The 22,997-nt window shown below is 40.4% G+C and overlaps 2 protein-coding genes across 2 annotated transcripts; both read left to right on the top strand.

Moving 5' to 3' along the window:
* Positions 1 to 2,313: 2,313 nt before the first annotated feature.
* Positions 2,314 to 6,702, top strand: TSPYL1 (TSPY like 1). The gene has a single exon (XM_032484744.1). The coding sequence runs from the start codon at positions 2,571 to 2,573 to the stop codon at positions 3,759 to 3,761; it is 1,191 nt and encodes a 396-aa protein (XP_032340635.1). The 5' UTR covers positions 2,314 to 2,570; the 3' UTR covers positions 3,762 to 6,702.
* Positions 6,703 to 14,053: 7,351 nt separating this feature from the next.
* TSPYL4 (TSPY like 4) lies at positions 14,054 to 18,863 on the top strand. Its single transcript, XM_006193093.3, has one exon. It carries the CDS (start codon positions 14,829 to 14,831, stop codon positions 16,179 to 16,181), a length of 1,353 nt encoding a protein of 450 aa, XP_006193155.2. The 5' UTR covers positions 14,054 to 14,828; the 3' UTR covers positions 16,182 to 18,863.
* The last annotated feature ends 4,134 nt before the right edge of the window (positions 18,864 to 22,997 follow it).

The following is a 22,997-nucleotide window of genomic DNA, read 5'->3' as shown; positions in this document are numbered from 1 at the left end:
TGTTAGGCCAAATCAGATTACTCCAGTTCCAAGATAGAGGATGATCTCCTAGTAATCAGAAAGAAGAGGGTCTTGTAGAAAATTCCATTATTCATTCTTATCTATACAAAAGTCCTTTCAGCCATGAATTACAGGATCTACATCCATTTCTTGCAGAAAGAAATGAAGTAAGATCTGGAATCACTATCTTCGCTTGCTCAGAAAGGAGAGAAGAATTGGAAATACAGTGCTGGTAGTTTAAGGCTTTGTTATGTAAACTCACCTAAATAGGTCAGTTCTTTCAGTGTTTGTCATACAGTGACCACAAAAATGTAAATTATTTGTAAAATAAATTGTTTTCCCTGTGGTTTTTCTATGCTTTCTGAGGTTTTGATGCATTGGCACAAATTCATTCTGACTAGGACTTGCGTTACTTCAGATAGTAAAGCAGTCCTCCGATTTGCTAGTGGCAGACTGGGAGGAGAGCTGGGTGACAATCCGTGTACCCTTTACTTCTGCAAACACCAAGCCACAGGCAGGAGAAACTGTATTCTGTTCCTTTATTTAACATTCTAATAATCTATGTAAGACTGTGCAAGGCGGTGTACCAGGCACTAGGTAAACAGTGATAAACAAAACCATGATCCTGTCCTCCTAGAGTTCACAGTCTTTTCAAACATATTTTATGGTAGGTTTTGGCTTTAATTTTGCCTTTCTGTTATTGCCTATGTATATTTCTCAACTTGATAGCCAAAAAGAGGTTCAAGATATGATAAGTCACAGCTGTTGGGCAGGACCTCAGAGCAAGCAATGGCAAGGTTGAAGGGGCCACTGCCAGGAAAGACTTAAGCCACACAGAGATGAAACCAAACCTCAACCCAAAAAGTATTCGTTTCATACCGCTGTAACACATCACCACAAACTTACTAGCTTAAACCTACACAAATAAGTATCTTACAGTTTTGGAGGTAGATAAAACTAAGGTGTTGGCACAGCTATATTCCTTTGGAAGCTCTATGGGAAAATCTACTTCCTTACCTTTCCAGCTTCTAGAGGTTGCCTTTACTCCTTGGATCCTCGTTTCTTCCTCCATCTTCAAATCTCTTTCTCACCTCTGCTCTGGTCATCACATCTCACACTGACACTCTTGCCTCCTTATAATGACCATGGTAATTACAAAGGGTCCCCCCGGATAATCCAGGATACTCTTCAAATCTCCTGTTCCTTCACCTATCCATATTTCCAAAGTCCCTTTTGTCATGTAAGATAACATGGGTCCTTTCACAAGTTTTGAAGGTTAGGACATGGGTATCTTGGGAGGGCCACTATACTATAAAGGCGAAGCAAATTAAAAAAAATGTTTGCCTCTTTCACACCCTGGGTCAACTAACTGAAAGGTGGTATTCTGCAGTTTGTTTTCTACTTAAGACCATCTTGGTTATCCATTTTAACTGGATTTTCTTCATAAAAATGGTGGTGGGTGGCACCTCCAACCAGAATTTCTCTGAAGCCTTGTAACTCTCTTAACACGTTTTCCTCACAAGTCAATTAAAACAACCAGAGACACTGACATCCCTCTTAAAGGAACTCTATGAGCTAATTGCCATTAATAGATACTTCACCAGAACCAATCTTTTCCACCTCCTTGCAGAACTAAATTCGTTAATGGATTAATAGTTTATGGGGCTGGAAATAGCTTTTCTGTTTCCTGCAGTAAAGGGCCATGGAGCAAGATTTAGCAAATTGATCCTGCCTTAATTCCTGCGGACATTACATAGGACAAGCTCTTCTTTGATGCAGATGATAAAGTTAGAACTGGCAAGTAATAATATGCATCACTCTCGTGGTAAAAAAAAAAAAGTCGCTCAGTAGCTTTTTCTCCCAGTAATGTCAGCGGTCAGAATTAATATTTTATGTCACTTCTACTTGAGAAAAGAGAAACAATTTACTATTCATCTTACTTTAAAAATAAAGGTAAGATTTCTGCTCCTGACCATTACGGAATAACAGGGAATATATTTAGCTTCCTGCCAAGAAAGCACTGAAAACCAGAAAACACGTTTTCAGACGACAGCAAGCAGAGTAGTACTAGGATTCCCTACAATTCCTGCAGCATACAAGCCGGACGTAGTTTCTAGATGCATCGCAAGGCAGGTCCTCACTGCTTCGCTCTCCGAGTCCGAGCTATATTTATTTACGTAAGTCAAATGATCGGTCCTTCCCAATAAATCCATACGAATCATACTAAAAGCACCCGCGGGGACAACAGGGAGCAGAGGAGGCAACCCCAGCAGCGGCGAGTTCCCGCGTCACGGTGGGATGCACAGCCCTGACGTCATCCTCACGGAGACGCTCGCGAGACTAGAGGGTGGGCGGTGCCAGCGGCTGTTTTCGCCTAGCGCGGCTTCTGTGAGGAAAACAGACGTTAACGTATCGTTAGTCCTGCTGCTGCCGGCGTTAGCGGGCTGGACGGAGTGGAGAGGGCCCCTCTCCCCGACGCCCGCAGTCTCCTCACCGCCGACCGAGCCTCAGGAGACCCCGACCCTCCCCACTGCCCGAAGCTCTGTGAGGAAACCGAGGCGTCACAGGTGATGGCGGAGACGGGTGCGGGGAGCTTGGAGATCGTCGCGCTCCCACCGCCTCAGCTTCCAGAGGAGCGGGGCGCGCCTCGCGATGCTCCCCCGGATCCGGGCTGTGATCGTCCTCCCCAGATCCGAGGCGGTGGGGATGGCGGCGACGTAGCAACCCCAGCCGGGCGAGAGAAGGCCCCGCCTCCCAGGGAGGTCCTGGAAGCCGTGTCTGTGTCCCTGGCAACGGACGGCAGCCTGAGAAACGGCGGTCAGCGGGTAGAGCGGCGCGGCCAGGGTGGGAAGGAGGCGCTGGAAACCTGTGGCGCAGAGAGGTTGGGGTGTGAGGTGATGGCGGAGGCGAAGGCTGAGGAAGAGAAGACTGAAGAGGGCCGGGTCTCTTCAGTCGCAGTGGATGAAGAGGCGGCGGGGAAGGAAAGGGCGAAGGAGGAGGAGGGAGTGGAGCAGGAGATGCAGGTGGAGGAGAACCCAGTGGGTGAAGAAATAGAAATGGTGGGGAACAGAGTGGTCGAGGAGGAGGAGGAGGCGGTGGCCAGGCACCGGCCCCTGCACATGAATCTCCGCATGAACCCGCTGGAGGCCATCCAGCTAGAACTGGACACTGTGAATGCTCAGGCTGACCGGGCCTTTCAGCAGCTGGAGCACAAGTTCGGGCGCATGCGTCGACACTACCTGGAGCGGAGGAACTACATCATTCAGAATATCCCGGGCTTCTGGGTCACCGCCTTTCGGAACCACCCCCAGTTGTCCCCCATGATTAGGGGCCAAGATGCAGAGATGTTGAGATACATAACCAATTTGGAGGTGAAGGAGCTCAGACACCCTCGAACAGGCTGCAAGTTCAAGTTCTTCTTTAGAAGAAACCCCTACTTCCGAAACAAGCTGATTATCAAGGAATATGAGGTCAGAGCCTCTGGCCGAGTGGTGTCTCTCTCCACTCCAATTATATGGCGCAGGGGCCATGGACCACAGTCCTTCATTCGCAGGAACCAAGAAGTCGTCTGCAATTTCTTCACCTGGTTTTCAGACCACAGCGTTCCAGAGTCTGACAGGATTGCTGAGATTATCAAAGAAGACCTGTGGCCAAATCCACTGCAGTACTATCTGCTACGTGAAGGAGCCCGTAGAGCCAGACGTCGCCCAATAAGGGAGCCAGTGGAGATCCCGAGGCCCTTTGGCTTCCAGTCTGGTTAAACTTTGCCCTTGGGAATGCCCTTGCACAAGGTCCCCTTCCGCCTCTTGCTGGACCTGTGCTTGAGCAACAGAAATGGGTATGCCTTACACTTTTTTCCCCCCTTTCTTTGACATTCTGCAGCCTTTTTCCTCTGGACGTCAGTTCTCTCAGCCTCAAGACTGAGATTACCATGGCCATGGTCCTCCACTTCCACATGGCCTTCATGCTGTTCTGCGTTAATATCACATGCTGCATGGCCATGATTCACGCCAGGACTAAGCCAAGCAAGTGATGCTGTAAATTGCACTGCCTTTATCAGCACTGCTTGGATCCTGTTTGTTCCCAGGGCTTCTGGACTGGCTCTTACCACCTAGAATTCTAGCTTTGTCTAGGAGCCCATTCTACCCACTTTGCTCTGCAGTATAAGCATACAGCCTGTGGACAATTGCAGAGCATTAATGATATCAAGGGGGAACAGCAGTGGGCTGCTTGGTCTGTGTGATTTATGTGACTTTGTTGCTCTTCTTGTGCCTCTAGTCACTTCCTATTGCTGCCTGCTAATGGCTTTGCCCTTGGCTGCTATGTACTGGATGAACATCTTGTAGACTCCTGTCAACCCCACAGTGATTTCTGGTCAACAGTCTCCAGAACTGATGGTGGACCCAGGTTTCCTGCCAGCACACAAAAGACCCTTCCATCCTTCTCCCCAGAAGACCTTTCCTCTACTCTTCATGCCCTCTTTTTCCTCCACCCCCATCATCCAGGAACTGCTAACTGTCAAGGAAGTGACTGAGGTGACAAGTTAGACCTGTCCTCATGGCAAGAGTAAGGATAGTGTCCATTTGAAGAAGGAGGCTTCCTCAGCCTCAGCTAGTGAATTCACACAAAACCTAGGTACCTCTTTGTGCCTCCTTTTTTCATCCTGAACATGATTAAGTGCCAGGGTGGCAGTATACTTTCTCCATTCTCCCTCTCTTGCAAAATCAGATCTTTTAGATTAATTTGATTCTCTTCATTATTTCCAGGGACAGGCTGTCTTGTGTAATAGACTGCCAGAGCTCTTTTTTCCCTCTGCTCTCTAACCCATCCTTCATCCCCTTTAGCAACATCTAGAGGGCTTAAAGGGAGGCAGATTTAGATGCAATGAAAAGCAATATCTAGTTCATAAATGGATAGAAGAACTAAAGAGATTGTGATGGGTGCCCTGAACAAAAGACTGCAGGCAAAAATGAGCCAGGTAAAAATTGGGTGTAAAATTGACTCACTGAGAGCCATCAAGGAAAGATTCTCTGTCAGTGGTGATAGGAAGAGAAATACTTTTTCTCGGGATTAACATGGAAGAATTGAAGGGGGTTGGAATGTTGAATACGTTGCCTAGAGGAGAGTTCTTTAAAGAAACAACATGACTTTGGTTGCTTTCTCTCTTATTTTCATTTGACTTAATTTGGGAGGAAGATTAATACTGTGTCTTTATTTCACGAGTATTTAGTAAAATCTTGTTTTCTCTGTTTCTGCTTCTGGGGAAGTTGAGCTGTACAGGCTTTCTTTTGTTTTCATTTGAGAACATTTGGAGAAATAACAGTCTTATTTTTCCTGTACAGTATAGAGACTTAAATGAATATACATAATGGTTCTTGTTTCTGTTAAAAATGTATCCATAGAAATATAATTTGAATAACTTGTTCTTGTCATATTCTTAAGACTTAGGAAATTGTTGTCTTCATAGAAAAATAACCTACTAAAAATGTATGGCTTAACTGTCTTACTTGATAATATCCCCTGTTAACAACTTAGTAATTGATGTGTCTCTTTTCCTAAGTAACAAATACTTGTGAGATTGCTCTGTCAAACTGAAAAGTATAGTTGGTACATTTGTCTTTCCTTATATGCATGATGGTAAAATAAAAGCATGTTACTCTGCTAGATTTCTTACTTCTCACCCTGCGGATAAACATGCATGAAGAAATTGTTCTAGAGACAGCAGATTATGGAATTCTTAAAGTTCTTAAATGGGATACAATAGGCATTATCCCAAAAGTAAGAAAATGGGGCACACTACTATACCTTCAAAGGTCAGGAGGGTTGTTTTTGCTGTTGTAAAATATTAACAATTCCAACTGCTTACTCATCATGTCACTTTTTTCCATATAGCTTCTGCCACACCATCCCTCTTCACTTCCTTAAAGCCTCCATTTCTGTCTTTGTAAATAATATTCTCAAGTCATTCAGGCTCTTTATTCACTTGTGCATTTAATAAGCAAACATTCATAGAGTTCTTATCATAACTGATACATATACTCTTCTATCTTCATACTTTGTCAACTGTAGAAACTTGTTCTTTTCTTCAAACTTTACTACCTTCTATGTCACATCCTTTAAGGTCTGTCATAGATAACTCTTCTGCCTTTTAGTTTTTCTGTTCTTTCTAGGGAAGTTATCTCTTTACGTTCTTAGAATACTTTGTAGGGACCTCTGTTCTAGAAAGTAACATGTAATTATTCATTATAGTGAATTCTGTAAGTATTTATTGAGGCATTCTGTCAGGCCCTGGGAAGATAAGAATATAAAGCCCATTCCCTTTATTGTTAAAGAATAGAGGAAAGGCTAATGTGCAAATAATTGACAAAGTGATACAGTTAAAATACAAAGATACACTTTCATATGTTTTTCACTCTCTTTACCTTCCTTTCTAGTTTGAAAGCTTTGTGAGAGCAGAGGTAGGGTGTCTCTTACTTTCATTATTGCATGTAGCATAATGTTTGCACATGGTTGTCACCAGGTAAATATTTACTGAATGATAGAATGAATAACTCAAATGGAGAAAAGGAACAAAATAACCTATTACCCAGAAAAGACTTGATGAGGTGATGGAAAGAAGAAAACAGTTTTCAAGACATTTGTAAAACTGATGTCAAAAAAACTTGCAAAGCCTTTCTTAAATAAAAAATAAAGGAAAGAAAATTTCTTGTTCAAATAGTTAGAAAAGGTCCAAACACTATAACATTTCACTTGCCATTTTAATAGGGCATTACTTAACTTTGGATCAGCTTTCATGTGCTTTGTTTTTGTACATTTTAAGGTAACTATTATACTGGGGATGGAAGGGGTTAGATCCTAGATATGTACTGTCCAATACAATACCCATTTGCCACCAGTGGCTCTTAAGCACTTGAAATGTGGTTAGTCCAAATAGAGATCTGCTTTAAGTATAAAATACATACTTGATTTCAAAGACTTAGTATGAAAAAAAGGATGTAAAATATCTTAGTTTTTTATATTGATTGCATATTAAAATATTTTTAACACATTGGGTTAAGTAAAATATTAATAAAGTTAATTTCCCCTATTTATCCATTTTTTAGTGTGGCTGCTGGTAAATTTTAAATTATTTAGGACAGCATGGATCTAGACTTCTTGATGAATATCTCAAAGCATGTAAAATATATGTAACAACTAAACATGTTATTATTTTGTCCCCATGAAATATTTTGTGACTTTAGGACAAGTATTACCTAGCTAAAATTCAAGATGAGTAAAGTATAGCTAGAAGCCAGTGGGTAAAAGGTAAAGTGAAATGTCTTTAATCAATTTAAATCTAAGATATACTTAGTAATATGTAAAACATACTGTGTAAAACTATGATTTTGGGTTTAAGTAGAATAGTTTTGTGGCAAATTTGCACTGATAGTTATATTGGTTAAAGTAGTCTCCAACAACATTTAGGACCTACAGCTTCCTATTTTTCTAGAATAAAATGTTCTATATTTTTTGATTTACAGATATATATGAAGCTCAGAAATTAAAATAATTTGTGGTTAAAGACACCACTTTGTGAATGTTAATGGGCTCCAAATTTTAACACTTGGCCAGCACCAGAAAAAAAATCTCAATCTAGCATTGGACCAAGTCAATTCAATGCTCACTACTTGAAGAAGCTTATTTTATTTTCTAATATTTATATTTTATTTTTATGTTGTTTGTGCTTTCATATAAAACATGCTTTATTTTTGAAAATTAGTGTAGTCTATATTGTAGTGAAAATTGTAATTTGTACTTACTTTATTTTGGGTACTATATTATGATTATATGGGATAGTATGTAAAGGTTGTCCTTGCCCTTGAGGAACTATTCCACTGAGTGGGTACTCTTCCTTTGATGTTTCCTCTTCTCCAGCAAATTCACATATGCAAGCCAGTCATGCCCATAAGAAAACCCAAGGGATTAATGTGGCCAAGAGGAGGTGTCAGAGACGATCAGGACCAGCTTCCTGTCCCTCAGTGTTAATATTTAATTGAAGTCTTAGACTGTATAGAAGTAACAGATAAAATCTTTACCCATTCATTAGTATGGGAGGTGTTTCACTTGTAAACAGTACTTTCTCCTTGTTTGCTTGAAGTGAATTACTTCATTTCTGAAGGGTCACCTTGCTATGTTTCCTCTGACCTCTCATATGTTCTTGAAACCTACAGAAGAATTTCCATGGGACCACATTAGGAAAACAATGTCTACTTCTTGGCTTCACTTTTTCAGGATTTGTATTTAATGTAATTTCCTTAAGAGCAGGCCAGGAAGAAATGGTTCTATTAAAAGTTGGAAAAGGTCACTTAGGTAAGTTGTTAATTTTTATGCATAACCAAATGTTTTATTAGTGGCTTGAAGAGACAGAGAAGATACACTGGCTTTACATGGGATTAACTCAGTTTTACAGTCTACCACCTAGTGCATTGGCCAAAATAAATACCTTCTCTGAGTCTCAGTTCCCTTGTCCATATGCAGGGATGGTAATATCTTTATTATAAGCTAATATTCTCCCAAGCTGTATTTGGAGAATGCATTATATGTTTGTACACAGGATAATAACAGCAAACACTTGAGAGCTTACTATATGCCAGGAACTGTGCTAAAATATTCCAAGTATTAATAAAGTTTAGAGTGTAGAAATGCTAAGCACAATGCCTAGCATATAATATGTAGCCAGTAAATATTAATTTCCTTTATCTGCCTCTGAACTTTAATTTTTCATTTAATTTACATCCAGGCAAGTAGTCATCTAGCTTAATATTTCTCAAAGCTCACTGCCCATTCATTATACATAGCTGGGAGCTTTGAAAAAAATCTTGATGCTTAGGCTGTACCTAAAACCAATTAGATTTTTAAGGCAGGGGGAAGGGTATAGCTCAAGTGGTAGAGTGCATGCTTAGCACCCAAGAGATCCTGGGTTTGATCCCCAGTACTTCCTCCAACTGGAAATCGAGGAATAAACCTAATTACCTCCCCCTCATAAAACAGTACAAGATTTTAAGGTATAGATGTGTTTGAGAATCACGGATAACCAGCCTTTCTTTAGACTTCTCAAGTGCGAGAATACCCACTCCTTTCCCAGTTTTGTTAAATTTGCTCAGAAATCTATTGCCTTACAACATCTATTGCAAAGATCTGGCATATATTTGCCTCTGAGCACATTTACTCTGTATTTTGACCCCTGAATTCTTGCAGAGTGGAATTAGCCTAATTCCATGAAAGAGCTCTAAGTACTTGAAGAGCATTACATCCTTTCAATACCGCCCTCACCAACCTGGCTATATATCAATTATTTCAATATTCCTCATCTGTTCTGTATGCTAATTAAATAGTATTTATTATGCCAATGTTCTTCCTAAAGTCTGGTGCTCAGAATTGAACAAACTAACATTCAAATAACAGAATAGAATGAGATTCTTACTGCCTTTGTTATAAATAGTGCATTTCTTTAAATGGATCCATGCAGAAATATGAATGAATCTCAAAAACATTAAGTGAAATATGCGAGATAAAAGAGTACATACTATATAATTCCATATGTGTGAAGTTCAATAGCATGAGGAAATTTATCTGTGGTGATAGAAATCCAAATCTGGTTGCCTCAGGGTTGGGGAGAGTGACTAAAAAGAAGTGTGAACAAACTTTCAGAGGTGATAGTAATGCTCCTTATCTTAATTTTGGTGATAACATAGATGTATCCATTTGTCAAAACTTGTCTAACTGTACACTTAAGTTTCATGCATTTTAGTGTATGTAAATTATAACCTCAATAAATAACAGATTTTAAAATATTATTGAGAATTCAAAAACTGGAACTCCATTTGCCCATCTCCAGTGTTTTGGCTTCTCTCCATCTGAGTTGTTCTTATATACTTTCATTTATAATTCCAATCTTGGAATTACTTTTTAAAAAACTTTTTCTCCCTTAATTCCAGGCCAAAGTTGATCTCTCTGAAGCTTCCCTTAACTTACAAACTGAGGGGTTCTATCATCCTCTGGTCACTGAACAAGTTAAGTCTGCTCAGGACATATTGTCCTGTAAGTAGTACTGATACACTCAATAACAATTTCCCTGGGACATCCTCAAGAATCTCTCTGAGCTTCCCGTTCCATTCCTGCACATTCAGATGCCCACAAGATGCTTCTCCGACCTTCCTTTAATCACAATTGAGTTCCTTGACCCATTGAGTCATAATTTGAGCCTTGGGGATAGCCAGTTCTACTTCAAGTACCCATCTCTGTCTCCATAATCTTCTCAGCAGATTGTTAGAAATAGCACGAATTTCCGTATATGCTCTCATTTTTACATGTGTAATCCTACAGTTTCCATATTACTATCCTCCATTAATAGTTAATGGTGAAATAGAGGCTCTGCTAATTGAAGTATATTAATCTAGATGTAAGTAACACACGCTGAATTCAATTAGATTTTATTTCAAGCTAGGGCACATTCCACCATATTGCAGCAGCCTATAATTTGGCATAAAAACATAAAATCCTAATTAAGTACAAATATCTTGGCCTTAATTGAAAGTTATTCCTAATCCATTCATGAATGGCTTTAAAAAGGGATGTGTTTATTTATCCTTATGTATCTATTTATGTTAAATAATAGACAATATCCAAGTCCTATCAGATTGTAACTATTTCCTATATTGAAAGTGTAATATTTGATTTTTACTGCTTGAATTAAATTGCTTGGTTTTACTTTTTCTCAGAAGAACAGAATGGGCCAAATAGTCAAACGTTTTAACATCCTACTGGAATTTGGCTGTTGAGATGCAAAGAACTATTTATATCACTAAGAAATGTAGAGAATGTATATTAAGGTTTGAGTCAATAGAATGATTGCTTTATACAGGCACATAATACTTAATTCTCAACCTTTTCACCAAGCTCTAACTTCTCTTAGCATGGTACAATTAAGAGCTGTGTTGAGATGGTCTAAGAAGTGATGGGTACATGGTAGTCCAGGTGCTGTTGTAGTCAACGATTTTAAGTAATAGCCAGACTTCTCGAGTTTACTCTTGGGTCAGTTTGATGAATCCTCTCCAATTAGCTTTTAAAAGCATAGATTTCACATAACTAATTTTCTTCCTTAAGGTATTTCATAAAGTCTTTAAAGTAATATTATGTGGAAGAATGTGGTAAAGCATTTTAGTTCTAGCAGTGAACTTTTTTCTTATGAATTTGAAATATACTATATACCTAGAACCATTTAAAAATAACTAGAACATAGTGGACAAGTACTACTATGTCCTAATATTTCCTGTTTTTCTCAGATTATTCAAATTATCTTTTACTTGGTCCAGTTCAACTCTCCTTTCTTTCACTTACTGCTTCATTCTTTATGGATTCCTGTCATAGTTGAACTTTCATACATTTATAGTTTCATTTTGACATTGACTTAATAGTGTCTGCACTACATTCAATGTAGGTAAGTCTTAGCATAAAAATACTAAAAGTTACCAAGTCAGCTTTTATTTATTGAAAGCCTAGTGGGATAAATATTTTACACATATTTCATCTTTACAACAGTCCTATAAATTAAGTTCTATTATATTCATCTTATATATAAGGAAACTGGCTCAGAGAAGTCAAATGATCTGCTCAAACTGAACAGCTAGTAAGTGGCACAAAAGAGATTTAAGCCAGATCTGTCTGATTCCGATGCATGTGTCTTTACAGAGTATATTAGAGTTTTCCAAAGAGTCAACAGGAAGAGATTTACTATGAGGAACTGGCTTGTGTAATTATGGAGGCTGAGAAATCCCATGATCTGCCATCTGCAAGGAGGAGACCCAGGAAAGCGGTGGTAGTATGATTCCTGTCTGAGTCCTAAAGCCTGAAAACCGGGGAAGCTGATGGTATAAATACTAGTCCAAGTTCAAGTACTCAGGCAGGAAGTAAAAAGGGCAAATTCTTCCTTCCTCTACCTTTTTGTTCTATTCAGGCCTCTGATGGATTGGATGGTGCCCACCCAGATTGGGGAGGGCAATCTACTTTCTTGAGTCCACCAATTCAAATGCTAATTCCAGAAACACCCTCCCAGACAAACCCAGAAATAAATATCAAATTGACACACAAAATTAACCATCAAACCCAGCATACAAAGATATGAGGTCATTCAGGTCAGAAACCATGTTTCTGATTTCTTTATGATTGGGAAAAGCAAGGAAAAGGGCTTTTTTTTTTTTTTTTTGGCTGAACATTTTCACAGGGAGCCATTATAACCAAACAAGCTTGTCGGAGAAAATTTTAATTCTGTAACAATGATAACCTAAGTATAAAAAAGATTGTTTCAATTTTAATAACAAATAGAGCATCAAACATATGTTGAAACTCATGCCATAGTTCTTTTAATGAATGTATGGTTTATAAAATTGCCATAAATATTCTTTTTGGAGTAGTTTGACTTCTAATACCAAAGGCAAACTAGTCAGATATTTTAAAGACTACTTCCTCCCTCTAGTGACCAGGAATGGGAATACCACATCCACAAGCTTTTAAAAAACTGATTCTCAGTGTTTGTGTACCTCCCCCTAGAGGTTGCTTGGGAAATTTGCCAGTTATTTTGGTTATTACAATGAATGGGGTTGCAACTGGCATTTATCAGGGGTATTAAGGATGCTAGACATCCTGTATGTGAGGGGCAGTGCTCTATGTAAAATATGCATTGTTGAATATTCATGTAGGTAAAAATTTATTTAAGCCTAGAACTGACCACTATTTTACATATGAAAACAAATTTTTGCACTGTTTATACACTGCAGTTTTGAAAGCAAATTATTTCATTTACTCTAAAACATTGATTGTAAGATAGATCATTATCTAACACTGAGAGTGAAAATAATTGCACTTGAACTCTAACACAAAGCTTTTTAATACTTAGAATGTTTAATTTTATCAACAGTTAACAGTGGAAAGGCAACCTATGGAATGGGGGAAGATATTTACAAACCATGAATCTAAAGAGGTTAAATTACAAAATACTTAAGGAACTATATTCTATAGATATAGCCATCTACTTCATCATGTAATTTAATATAGGCATATCCAAGCACTTATTTATTAAAATAGATATTTTAAGAATTATTCTTATTTCTCCTTTAAATCATAGGAAAAGAAGGCAAAGTAGTGTTAAAGAATAACTCAAAGTCACAAAGTCAATTATAACATGCTGTTTGTTTACAAGAATAAATCAATAGATTGATTTCATGCCACAAAGGCAAAAACAGGATTTATTAAAAGAAAGAGGAAAGAAGGGAGAGAAAAATTATAGTCTGGAAAGAGTGAATATTGTTTGCATATTTTTTAATGGGGTAACTGATTATCTGGCAGCATTCAATCTGGATGGTCTGTCCTTAAGTAGGCTGACTTAGGGGTACAAACATACCTCCTCTGTTTATGAACTCTCTGGGAAATGTTTGTGAGCTAAAGTATGAAGCTGCCTCACAAGCTGTTTCTCTGTAATGTTTGTCCTGTATTTCCCCGGGGCCCTCATTCTTAGTTGAACCAGGTCTGTAGTACTTCCCTCACCAGAAGTCTCAATATAACTGCTGCTTTTCTTGAAACCCTTTCCCCTTAAATTCTTATTTCTCACTGGAATCTCTTCTCTGAGTCCTTATTTGAAAGTGATCATAATCTGTTGTGCTCTGCAGCAGTGTTTCTATTACAGAGAGTTATAATCATTTTTCAGATAGGAATTTAAGACAGTAAACAAAAATATGCAAAATTTAAGTTTTCCATCCTTGCATTTTCCTAAGGACTAATACCAGTATTTTCACACTTCAACAAACGAAACAGATAGTAGTAACATCACTATCAAATGAATTGTATAAACTGACCTGAATAAACAATAATTTTTTCTTATTTAAATACATATTTTAACATTAACTTTTAAAATATTATTTAAAATATTAATACAATTAATAGCTTCGGTGCCTGCAAACAGTTGTTTATTGCTTCTGCTCTGCAGTGAATTATCACAGGAGCAAATTTTGGCAAATATTTGCTGGCTTTATGCCCACAGGCATTATGAAGCAGGAACTCTTTTCATACTAAGGTTATAACCTGAGAATAAACAATATATAACATGTGTACTTTTAGAAATTAAAATCCCCTGAGAATTACATTTCTTCCGGTAATGCTTAAAAGCTAAACTTGTGCCCTTGCCCATGTGTCACCTCTAAGTAAGAACATAGCCATTATTACTTATATTAGTTTAAAAGGAAGAGGAAATATTGTCCAGTTGCTTCGTAGGCGTTTGAGAAAGTACATGAACTTTAAAATCTCTAGGACAAATTGAAATGATCCTGTATTATGTCTTGTTAGGATGAAATTTCTCTTTTAGCTGCTCTTAATTTTTTAAATCATCACCCTAAACACAGCAACACTTTTCTCAAAATCTGCTCATCACAATTCTTTGGTAATAGCAATGAATACGTACGTTAAAGAATCCACTTTACTGCACGAGAACCCCTATAAGCTTACCTGACTAGACAATTAACTAACCTTTCTTAGCGCTTCAGTAAATATTTTAAAAGACAATATAGCTTAGGTGCCTTAGAAATTCATTCAGAACCTTAGAAATCCACATTTACACAGTTCTTATATGCTTGGGTTTTGGTCTGTATCCATTTATGTAAGCCAAATCTTTCTGAGGCTGACGGAATTCATAACATTTTGCAACAAAGACAAAGGAATACCACTGACAGCACAATCTTAAGGCGCAACGAGTTCTCGCGCGATGTTAAGACGCTACCGTCTTGACGTAATAGGTTGCCATGGTAGCCTCCCCCAACCAGGGTGTAAAGGAGCGGTGGGGCGAGAGGCGGAGCGCCGCTTCTGCAGAGGACAAGGGACTCTCTTCTCCTGCAGCTCTGACTCCTGCCAAAATGAGCGGCCTGGATGAGGGCAACAACCTCCCTGTTGCTGAAACCTGCTGCCTCGCTACTCCCGATCATGCCCCGGGACATCCGGACCTAAAGCAGTGTCAGGGCGAGGAAACCGAAGCGACCCCGGTGATGGCGGACACAGGTGAGGGCAGCTTGGAGACCGCCGCAGAGGGAGGCGCACCCCGGGACCCCGCGGGCTGTGGCCTTGCGCTCCGCATTCGAGTTGCTGGGAGTCGCGGGCGTGTAGCGACCAAAGCGAGCCAGAAGGAAGCTCCGGCTTCCGCAGAGGCCCTGGAAGCAGCCTCTGCCTCCTCAGTGGCAGACGACAATAGCCAGGAAAATGGCTGTCTGCGTAGAGAGCTGCGCAACCCTGCAGGGGAGAAAGCTCCAGAAGCCCGTGGCGCAGGGAGGTTAGGGTCTCAGATGATGCCTGGGGCGAAGGCCAAGGAAATGACGATCAAAAAGTGCACTGTTTCAGCGGCAGCGGAAAAGGAGGGAGTAGCAGAGGAGGTGGTGGAGGAAAAGAAGGTGATGCAAAAGGAGAAAAAGGTGGTAGGAGGAGTGAAAGAGGAGACCCGGGCCCGGGCCCCAAAGATCAATAACTGCATGGATTCTCTGGAGGCCATCGATCAGGAGCTGTCAAACGTAAATGCCCAGGCTGACAGGGCCTTCCTTCAGCTGGAGCGCAAATTTGGCCGTATGCGAAGGCTCCATATGCAGCGCAGAAGTTTCATTATCCAAAATATCCCTGGTTTCTGGGTCACTGCCTTTCGGAACCACCCCCAGCTGTCACCAATGATCAGTGGCCAAGATGAAGAGATGATGAGGTACATGATCAATTTGGAGGTGGAAGAGCTTAAACACCCCAGAGCAGGCTGCAAATTCAAGTTCATCTTTCAGAGCAACCCCTACTTCCGAAATGAGGGGCTTGTCAAGGAATATGAGCGCAGATCCTCTGGCCGGGTGGTGTCTCTTTCCACTCCAATCCGCTGGCACCGCGGCCAAGATCCTCAGTCCCATATCCACAGGAACCGGGAAGGCAACACTATCCCCAGTTTCTTCAACTGGTTCTCAGACCACAGCCTCCTAGAATTCGACAGGATTGCAGAGATTATCAAAGCAGAACTGTGGCCCAATCCTCTCCAATACTACCTGATGGGTGATGGGCCTCGCAGAGGATTTCGAGACCCAGCAAGGCAGCCAGTGGAGAGCCCCAGAACCTTCAGGTTCCAGTCTGGCTAACTTGTGCCCTTGTGAGAAGCTCCTGCATAGTTTTCCCTGCCACCTCCTCTTGGACCTGTGCTTAGCCAACAGCATGCAGTCTTCCTTTCTCTTCACACTGGATTATTTTGTCCTTTGATCCTTCTAAATCGTCAACAATCAACTGCAAGATGGTTGCTTTAATGCTTACGCTCTTCTTCCTCTGGGGCTGCCTGCTGTTCTGCATCATGTTACGTGTTCCAAGTGCATGGCCTTCCACTTCTTCTACGCCAGGCACGTGATACTGTGTAGATTTGTACTGCTTTCTTTTGCATGCCCTGGGCACTGTGACTATGGCCTTCTCCCAGTTTTTAAAGTGGTTATCTACCACAAAGAAGCTTGATACATCTTTGCAAATACTTAGCTAGGCTTCATACTTTATGCTGGCTGTCCTGTTACCCATTTACTGTATGACAAGATCTTTGAGTTTCACTGCTGCGAGATGAAGCTGATCTAGATGATGCCAGCCATCAACCCAAACTGGACATTGGAGGCTCCCAGCAACTGGTTATCAACTGCCTTCCTGGGCCCATGCCATCCACCCTGCTGGTTATCTGGCAGAATAAGCAGCTGGCTGGTGGTGGCTACTAGGCATGAATGAGGTAACAGATGAGAGGTGTTCTGTGTTGTCATGTTGGTCTTCTTATGCTTTTGGTCACTCTGCATTGTGACCAGGTACTGGTGAGTATGAAGGCATGTAATAGGGACCACCCAAACCTGATCCCAGCCTTCTGGATGAGCTTTGCACAGGAACCACTGCCTGCCTGTTCAGGAACTATCTGTGAACTTAAGCTCGTGGGCAGTGCACAGGAACTGCCCCTCTCACTGCCTTCCAAATGGTTACCTGTTAACTCGATTGTCAGGAGCCCAAAGCAAAGCTGGTGGGGTGTCCCTTCCAGCAGTTAGAATTTTTGAGCCCCAGCAACAAACCACCCTTAATGTAGGCAACTTTATTAGGCCCCCTCTTAACCCCTCCTGGACCCACTCCGAACATGACACAATTGCCAGGCTGAGGGTACCAAGGAAGAGGTATTTCTAGTCTGTGGGGCCTGTGTGCATTTGTCTCTGTCTCTGTCTCCCCCTCCCCATCCCTCCCTCCTTTCTTCTCCCTCCACCCCTCCTCCCTCTCCGAAGAAGTTATAGCTCAGAAATAGAAAACAAAACTGGCAAAGCAGACTTTAATTTGCTCTCCCCTTGCTTGTGTCCAGAAGGAGAAATGTACTGTATATGGGACTCCAGATCTCTTACTGTATTTTTCTACCCTCATGCGTCCATCCCACTGCCTTCAGCAAGGTTGAAACATTTCAAAGGGAGACCTATAGATTAATGCCTACTTACAGGCATTGTTCTTTTGGGCCAGCTTTGACAACCCCATCCTCTTCCTTATCCATTTTCCAAAACCTGTGTGTTTTCTGAGCTTTAGTTTGAGAAGCTGAGAGGAGAGACAGAAGAGCCTCACAGTGATGGCTTCAAGACACACCCAGAGCAGGTTGTGATCAAGGCAATCAAATCTTAGTTTCACTCCACTTTTCTAAGCATGAAAATTCTTTTATGGGCCTTGGTCCATTTAGAAATAACCCCCAAGGCAGCATTTTGAGGATCACCCCTGTCCTCTGTACTATTCTATTACTGCCCTGATGTCCCACAGGCCTCCATCCTACTGCCTGGCCTTCTTGGCTCTCAGTCCTCAGCTTCCTCATTTCTTTCCCTGCTTCTGACCTAACAAATGAGGGAGCAGGCTGCAGTCTGCATTGTGGGAGCTGCCAAGCCTCCCTCCCAGAGGATAAAGGAATGTGTGGAGTTGGCTCCCCTGGGCTTGAGATGTCTGGACACAGAATAGTGCGAAGGGTGATCTAGCTATGGGAACTGAAAGCCCAGAAAACAAACGAGCTTGCCGTGGAGTGGGCTTGGGAAGGCAGACAGGAAAGACGAACTCTGCAGGGTCAGGGGTGGGAGGGGAGGCCTCTGAGGTTTTTCCCAGGAGAGGTGGGAGAATGAAAGTGGTTAATGTTTATAGAGGATGCTTGGAGGAGTTTGGTTTTCCTCCAGTTTTTTCCTAACTCCTTGAATTCACCAGTAGATTTTTGTGCACACAAATGCAAGTCTGAATGTTTCCTATTCTAGAATGTGAACGACTAATGGTATATGCTCCTTATTTCACTGTGAGTAAAGTCCTATTAATTCCTTTCTCCATTTTCACTTGCTGGCAAAATTGACATTTACAGGCCAGCTTTTTGCTTGTAATTGAGAATGTGTGCAAAAATATCAAGCTTGTTTCCTGTGCATTATGAAGACTTCTGTGAATATTCACTAATATACCAGCTTGCTCTGGTCTCTCTTCCTATATAGCTCTATTCCTAGAAATATGATTTGAATGTGATCTTTGAAATTTTACAAATTGTTGCTGTCTTGTGAAAATATTCTCAAACAGAAAAACAACTCTGTTGTCTTGATATTTCTTGTCCTAGTAAATGTACTTGACATCTTATGTTCCTAACCAGTGTTAAGTAAGTACTTGTAGAATCGCTCTGTCAAACTAAACAACGATAGTATGGTAGTCTCCTCCCATGTGCTCGAAGGAAAAATAAATGTTACTCTGCTGTATTTCTTATTTTCACCAAAAAATAAAAATAAATAAAGTTCTGTCTGTTTTGTCTAGGCTAATGAATGGTTGGAAAATTATTAAAGTTATCAAGTCATCACAGTAAGCTTTGTCCTGAATCTTAAAAAAAAAAAAAAAGCAGTAGAAGCCACGCTACATACTTATAAACATATTTCCTATACAGTCAGTGTAGTTTTTGGTGGTAATTGAAGCACCATATATTGATTTGTGTCACTTACTTAAAATACTGTATTCAAGGGAAAACTTCTCCATGGCATTATTGTTTACTTACATTTATGTTAACTATGTCCACACACCACCACTGCAGCCCCCCCCCCCCCCGCCCCACCCCTTGGGCTCATTCTTTACTTAATGAGTTTAAGATAGATTTTTGGGAGAATTAACCAATGGGTGTTCTGTAAGTACTAAAATTCTTTTCCTGCAACAGTGTGGTGCTCTAAAAAAAAAAACAATCACAAAAAAATTTACAACTGAAATACAATGTCTAGAAACATGATATCAGCATCACAATGTCGATTACCAGTAATTTTTACTGTTCAGCAGCTATCACATGAAGGTTTGGGAGATAAACATTCTCTGTAGTAGAGAGAGTGATGGATGCCTCAAGATCTGTATAAATGACTGACTGAATATTTTTAGCCATCTAAACAAAAACTTGACATAAATGGCCCCAAATTACTGCTTTGAGTTAGAGATCGTTAAACAGTTAAAACAAATTTGACCTGATAAAGTCTTGAGTAATTTCGTTCTTCCACGGTGGGACTTTTGCTGGACAAAACCCACAACAAACAGAACCCACAACATACTTCATAATTTCCCTAGTTCCTACATTAACAGAATATCCTTGGGCATCCTTCTCTGTTTCTGGGTATTCAGCTCAGGCCAGACACCTATGCAGTCTTCTCTGACCTTCCATACTCAGGCCCCTGCTCCTCCTCTTTACTCCTGCTGCCGCTGCTTTTGTCTCTGCTTTGTCTCCAGTTGACTCAAGTTTCCTCAAATCAGTTTTCATCATTAAAAACAAACAATTACCAATATTCCTAATTACTGAGTTCTTGGTCTCAGAGAGTCACAATTTGAGCATTCAATATTTGATTTTGCATCAGAAATGCATTCCCTGGCCTGACAGTCTGATGAGATCTGAGAGAGAGTCAGGCACTTCTACATGTGTTCTTATGTTACCTTCAAAATCCCGACACAAGTTTTACTATCTCCATTTAAACAGTTGAGAAAATAGGCTCAGAAAGTTGAATTAAATTGCCTAAGATGCAAATCACACAGACTTAAAGTTTTTGATTTCAAACTAGGGTACCTTCCACTATACCACAGCCATCTGTACTAAATTTGGCATAAACCAAAACAAAAACCCTATTTACATGAGTATTCAGTTGAAAGTGTAACTTAGCAGGACTCTGTGGGGCCTTCCCAGGACAGACCCCTCCCCATACCCTCTGCTGTAGCTTCTCTCTGAAGTACCCAGATAACAGTAATTAATGCATATTTCCTGAGTTTTTCAGATGCTAAAAACCACCACCAAATGGAAGAAACCAACTACTTGATGCTCATGAGCTTGTAGCAGCCCAACCTTCTGACACCTAAGGGTTGATCACCATCAACCAATCAGTGAATTGTGCACAGCTAATCACACACCCTGGGACGCCCCTCTGTCAGCTGGCTTTTAAAAAGTCTCAGCTGAGCCCCTTTGAGGAGTTTGGGGTTTTGTGGGCAGGAGACATCTGTCTTTCCTTGGCCCAGCATAAACATTTCTCTGCGCCAGGCTCTGATGTTTAGGTATTGTGTGGTCTCATTGTGCATCAACCACATAAACTTGACTTAGATAACAGTTTTGCAGAAGCCAGGTTGGGAGTCTGTGCCCGTGGCAGGCCGACACTCGCTGGGGCAAGCCCCTTCCCTGTGTCCCCAGCAGCTTCTGGAGCTCACTTCACTCTGTGAAATGGGGAACTCTCCCTGACAGGCACCAGCCGCCCACTGAATGAAGCTATTTGGAGCTGAGAAACATCCGGAGCTACTGTCCACATTCAGTATCGCTTGCGGGTGAGTGGCCCCAGGTTGCTCAGGTTGGGGAATCTTTCCACTCCACCTGGGCTCATTCTCTTGTGGGAAGTGAGCCGCTCTGTGCTCATTGTGAGCCACACTGGGTCCATTCTCTTTCAAGAGCTGGGCCGGTCTCTTTGGAGGCCTCCATCTGCGAGTGGAGGTGGAATTTTTAGACTGTACCTCTCCTGATTGTGCTACCATGGTTATTTGTTGCTTGTGTTTTCACGTGTATCATTTTAGGGTGACCGAGGCCAGAGCTGTCTCTACTGCCCAGCTTGGCTGATATCTGATATTAAAGCTAGCTTACGCTTGTACGTATAATCAATACAGACATGTCTTTTGTTGTACCTAGGTTTTCTTAAGGTCAGTAAGTTCATGTTTCTGTTGCAGTTTGTCAGCAGAAAGAAAAAAATTTAATTAGCTTTGTATAATATTCTTATGAGTGAATTGAGTGCAGATGAGATAAGTGCTTTTGGAGGAATATTTTGGAACTGATTTATATTTTGGGGCTCTCTACTTAAAGGTGATCTCTGGATATTTGGTGACTTGAAAATTTGGAGTTGTTCTGGATTGGGTTAAATGATGGAAGTTTATTGAATAGTTGAAAACTAGGTCATTCCTAAACAAAATAAGATACTGAAACATTCACTTAGAAGTTAAGATTTTTAAGAGTTGAGGATGCTAATTTAAATATATAATTAAGGCTACTAGAAATAATAAAGGAAACATATTGTTATACAGTAGAAAGTAGGATATGTCTTCAATTAAGGTATGAGGAATGGAATTGCCTTTTGTTAAAGAAAAAAAGTGATTTGGTCCTAGAGCTGGTTGTTTCTAGATGGGGGATAAAGGGGGGCAAACTAATATGGATACAGAAAACTGTGGAAGTTTTGTAGAAGGGGATTCCTAAAAAAGGAGTTCTGTGCATGGTTGGGCTGAGATTAGATTAAATTTAATCAGGTAAATGCATTTGTTATTAAAAGTGGCCTGGTGTAGGATGGATTTGGTTCCTCTCTGTTAAGAGAACAAGTTTACTTAGAACGCTTCTGATAACAGATTGTATGAAACTTGTTATTTTTGACAAACTTCCTATCAAGTTCTAATTAAAGTTCTTTTGACGTCAGCTGGCTTTGGGATGCTTCAGAAGGCTCAAGGCTCCTGAGACATCTCAGAGAAAAATATTTAACTAACTAGGATTGCCTGGTACATTGAATTATTCAGGAAGCATTGTCAAATGAGTGATAAGCCTCCTCAGCTTAGAAAGTATTGATAAATGTTACTATAGATATTATAGAAATTATGTGGAGTTCTTGGAATTTGCATATGTCCTGGTATAATGCTGTCAGTCATATTCTATTTATCTTGGACTGTTGTATGTCACTGCAACTTGATTAAGGTTCTTAGTAACACTGTAATCAGATCTTTTGCCTATCATTCATAGACAGGTAAGCTGATGCTTTGCAAAACCCCTTCATCTGTAAGAAGATTCATAAAAAGGACTTTTTGACAAGTGAAGGTTTCTTTTAAATCATACTGCTGAGTTGGGTAAGATATTTTAAAAGTTTGAAAACTCTGATTTCATGGAACTGTTGGTGAGGAGGATTGATTACATGGGATTGAGTGAACTGATGAATGTGATTAAACTGGTTTTTGTCTGAAATGTTACTGGGTTTTTTTGTTGTTTTAATTTTTTATTGAAGTGTAGTTTCAGGTGTATAGCAAAGTGATTCAGTTATACATATATATGCACATATTTTTTTCTTTTCACATTCTTTTCCATTATGTTATTACAGGAAATTGAACATAGTTCCCTGTGCTATACAGTAGGTCCTTGTTTATCTATTTTATATACTGTAATGTGTGTCTGTTAATCCCCAACCACTAATTTATCCCTCCCTGCCCTTTCCCCTTTGATAACCATAGTTTGTTTTCTATGTCTGTGAATCTGTTTTTGGTTTGTATATAGAATTTGTATCTTTTTTTAGATTCTGCAAATAAGTGATATCATATGATCTTTCTCTGTCTGACTTACTTCACTCAATATTGATAATCTCTAGGTCCATCCATGTTGCTGCAAATGGCATAATTACATTATTTCTTATGGCTGAGTAATATTT

The sequence above is a fragment of the Camelus ferus genome, chromosome 8, assembly GCF_009834535.1.
Source record: "Camelus ferus isolate YT-003-E chromosome 8, BCGSAC_Cfer_1.0, whole genome shotgun sequence".
Taxonomy (NCBI): domain Eukaryota; kingdom Metazoa; phylum Chordata; class Mammalia; order Artiodactyla; family Camelidae; genus Camelus; species Camelus ferus.
This window is presented reverse-complemented; position numbering and strand designations above follow the sequence as displayed.

Coding starts and splice junctions, on each gene's coding strand:
- TSPYL1 (XM_032484744.1), top strand. CDS start 2,571: ATGGCGGAGACGGGTGCGGGGAGCTTGGAGATCGTCGCGCTCCCACCG.
- TSPYL4 (XM_006193093.3), top strand. CDS start 14,829: ATGGTAGCCTCCCCCAACCAGGGTGTAAAGGAGCGGTGGGGCGAGAGG.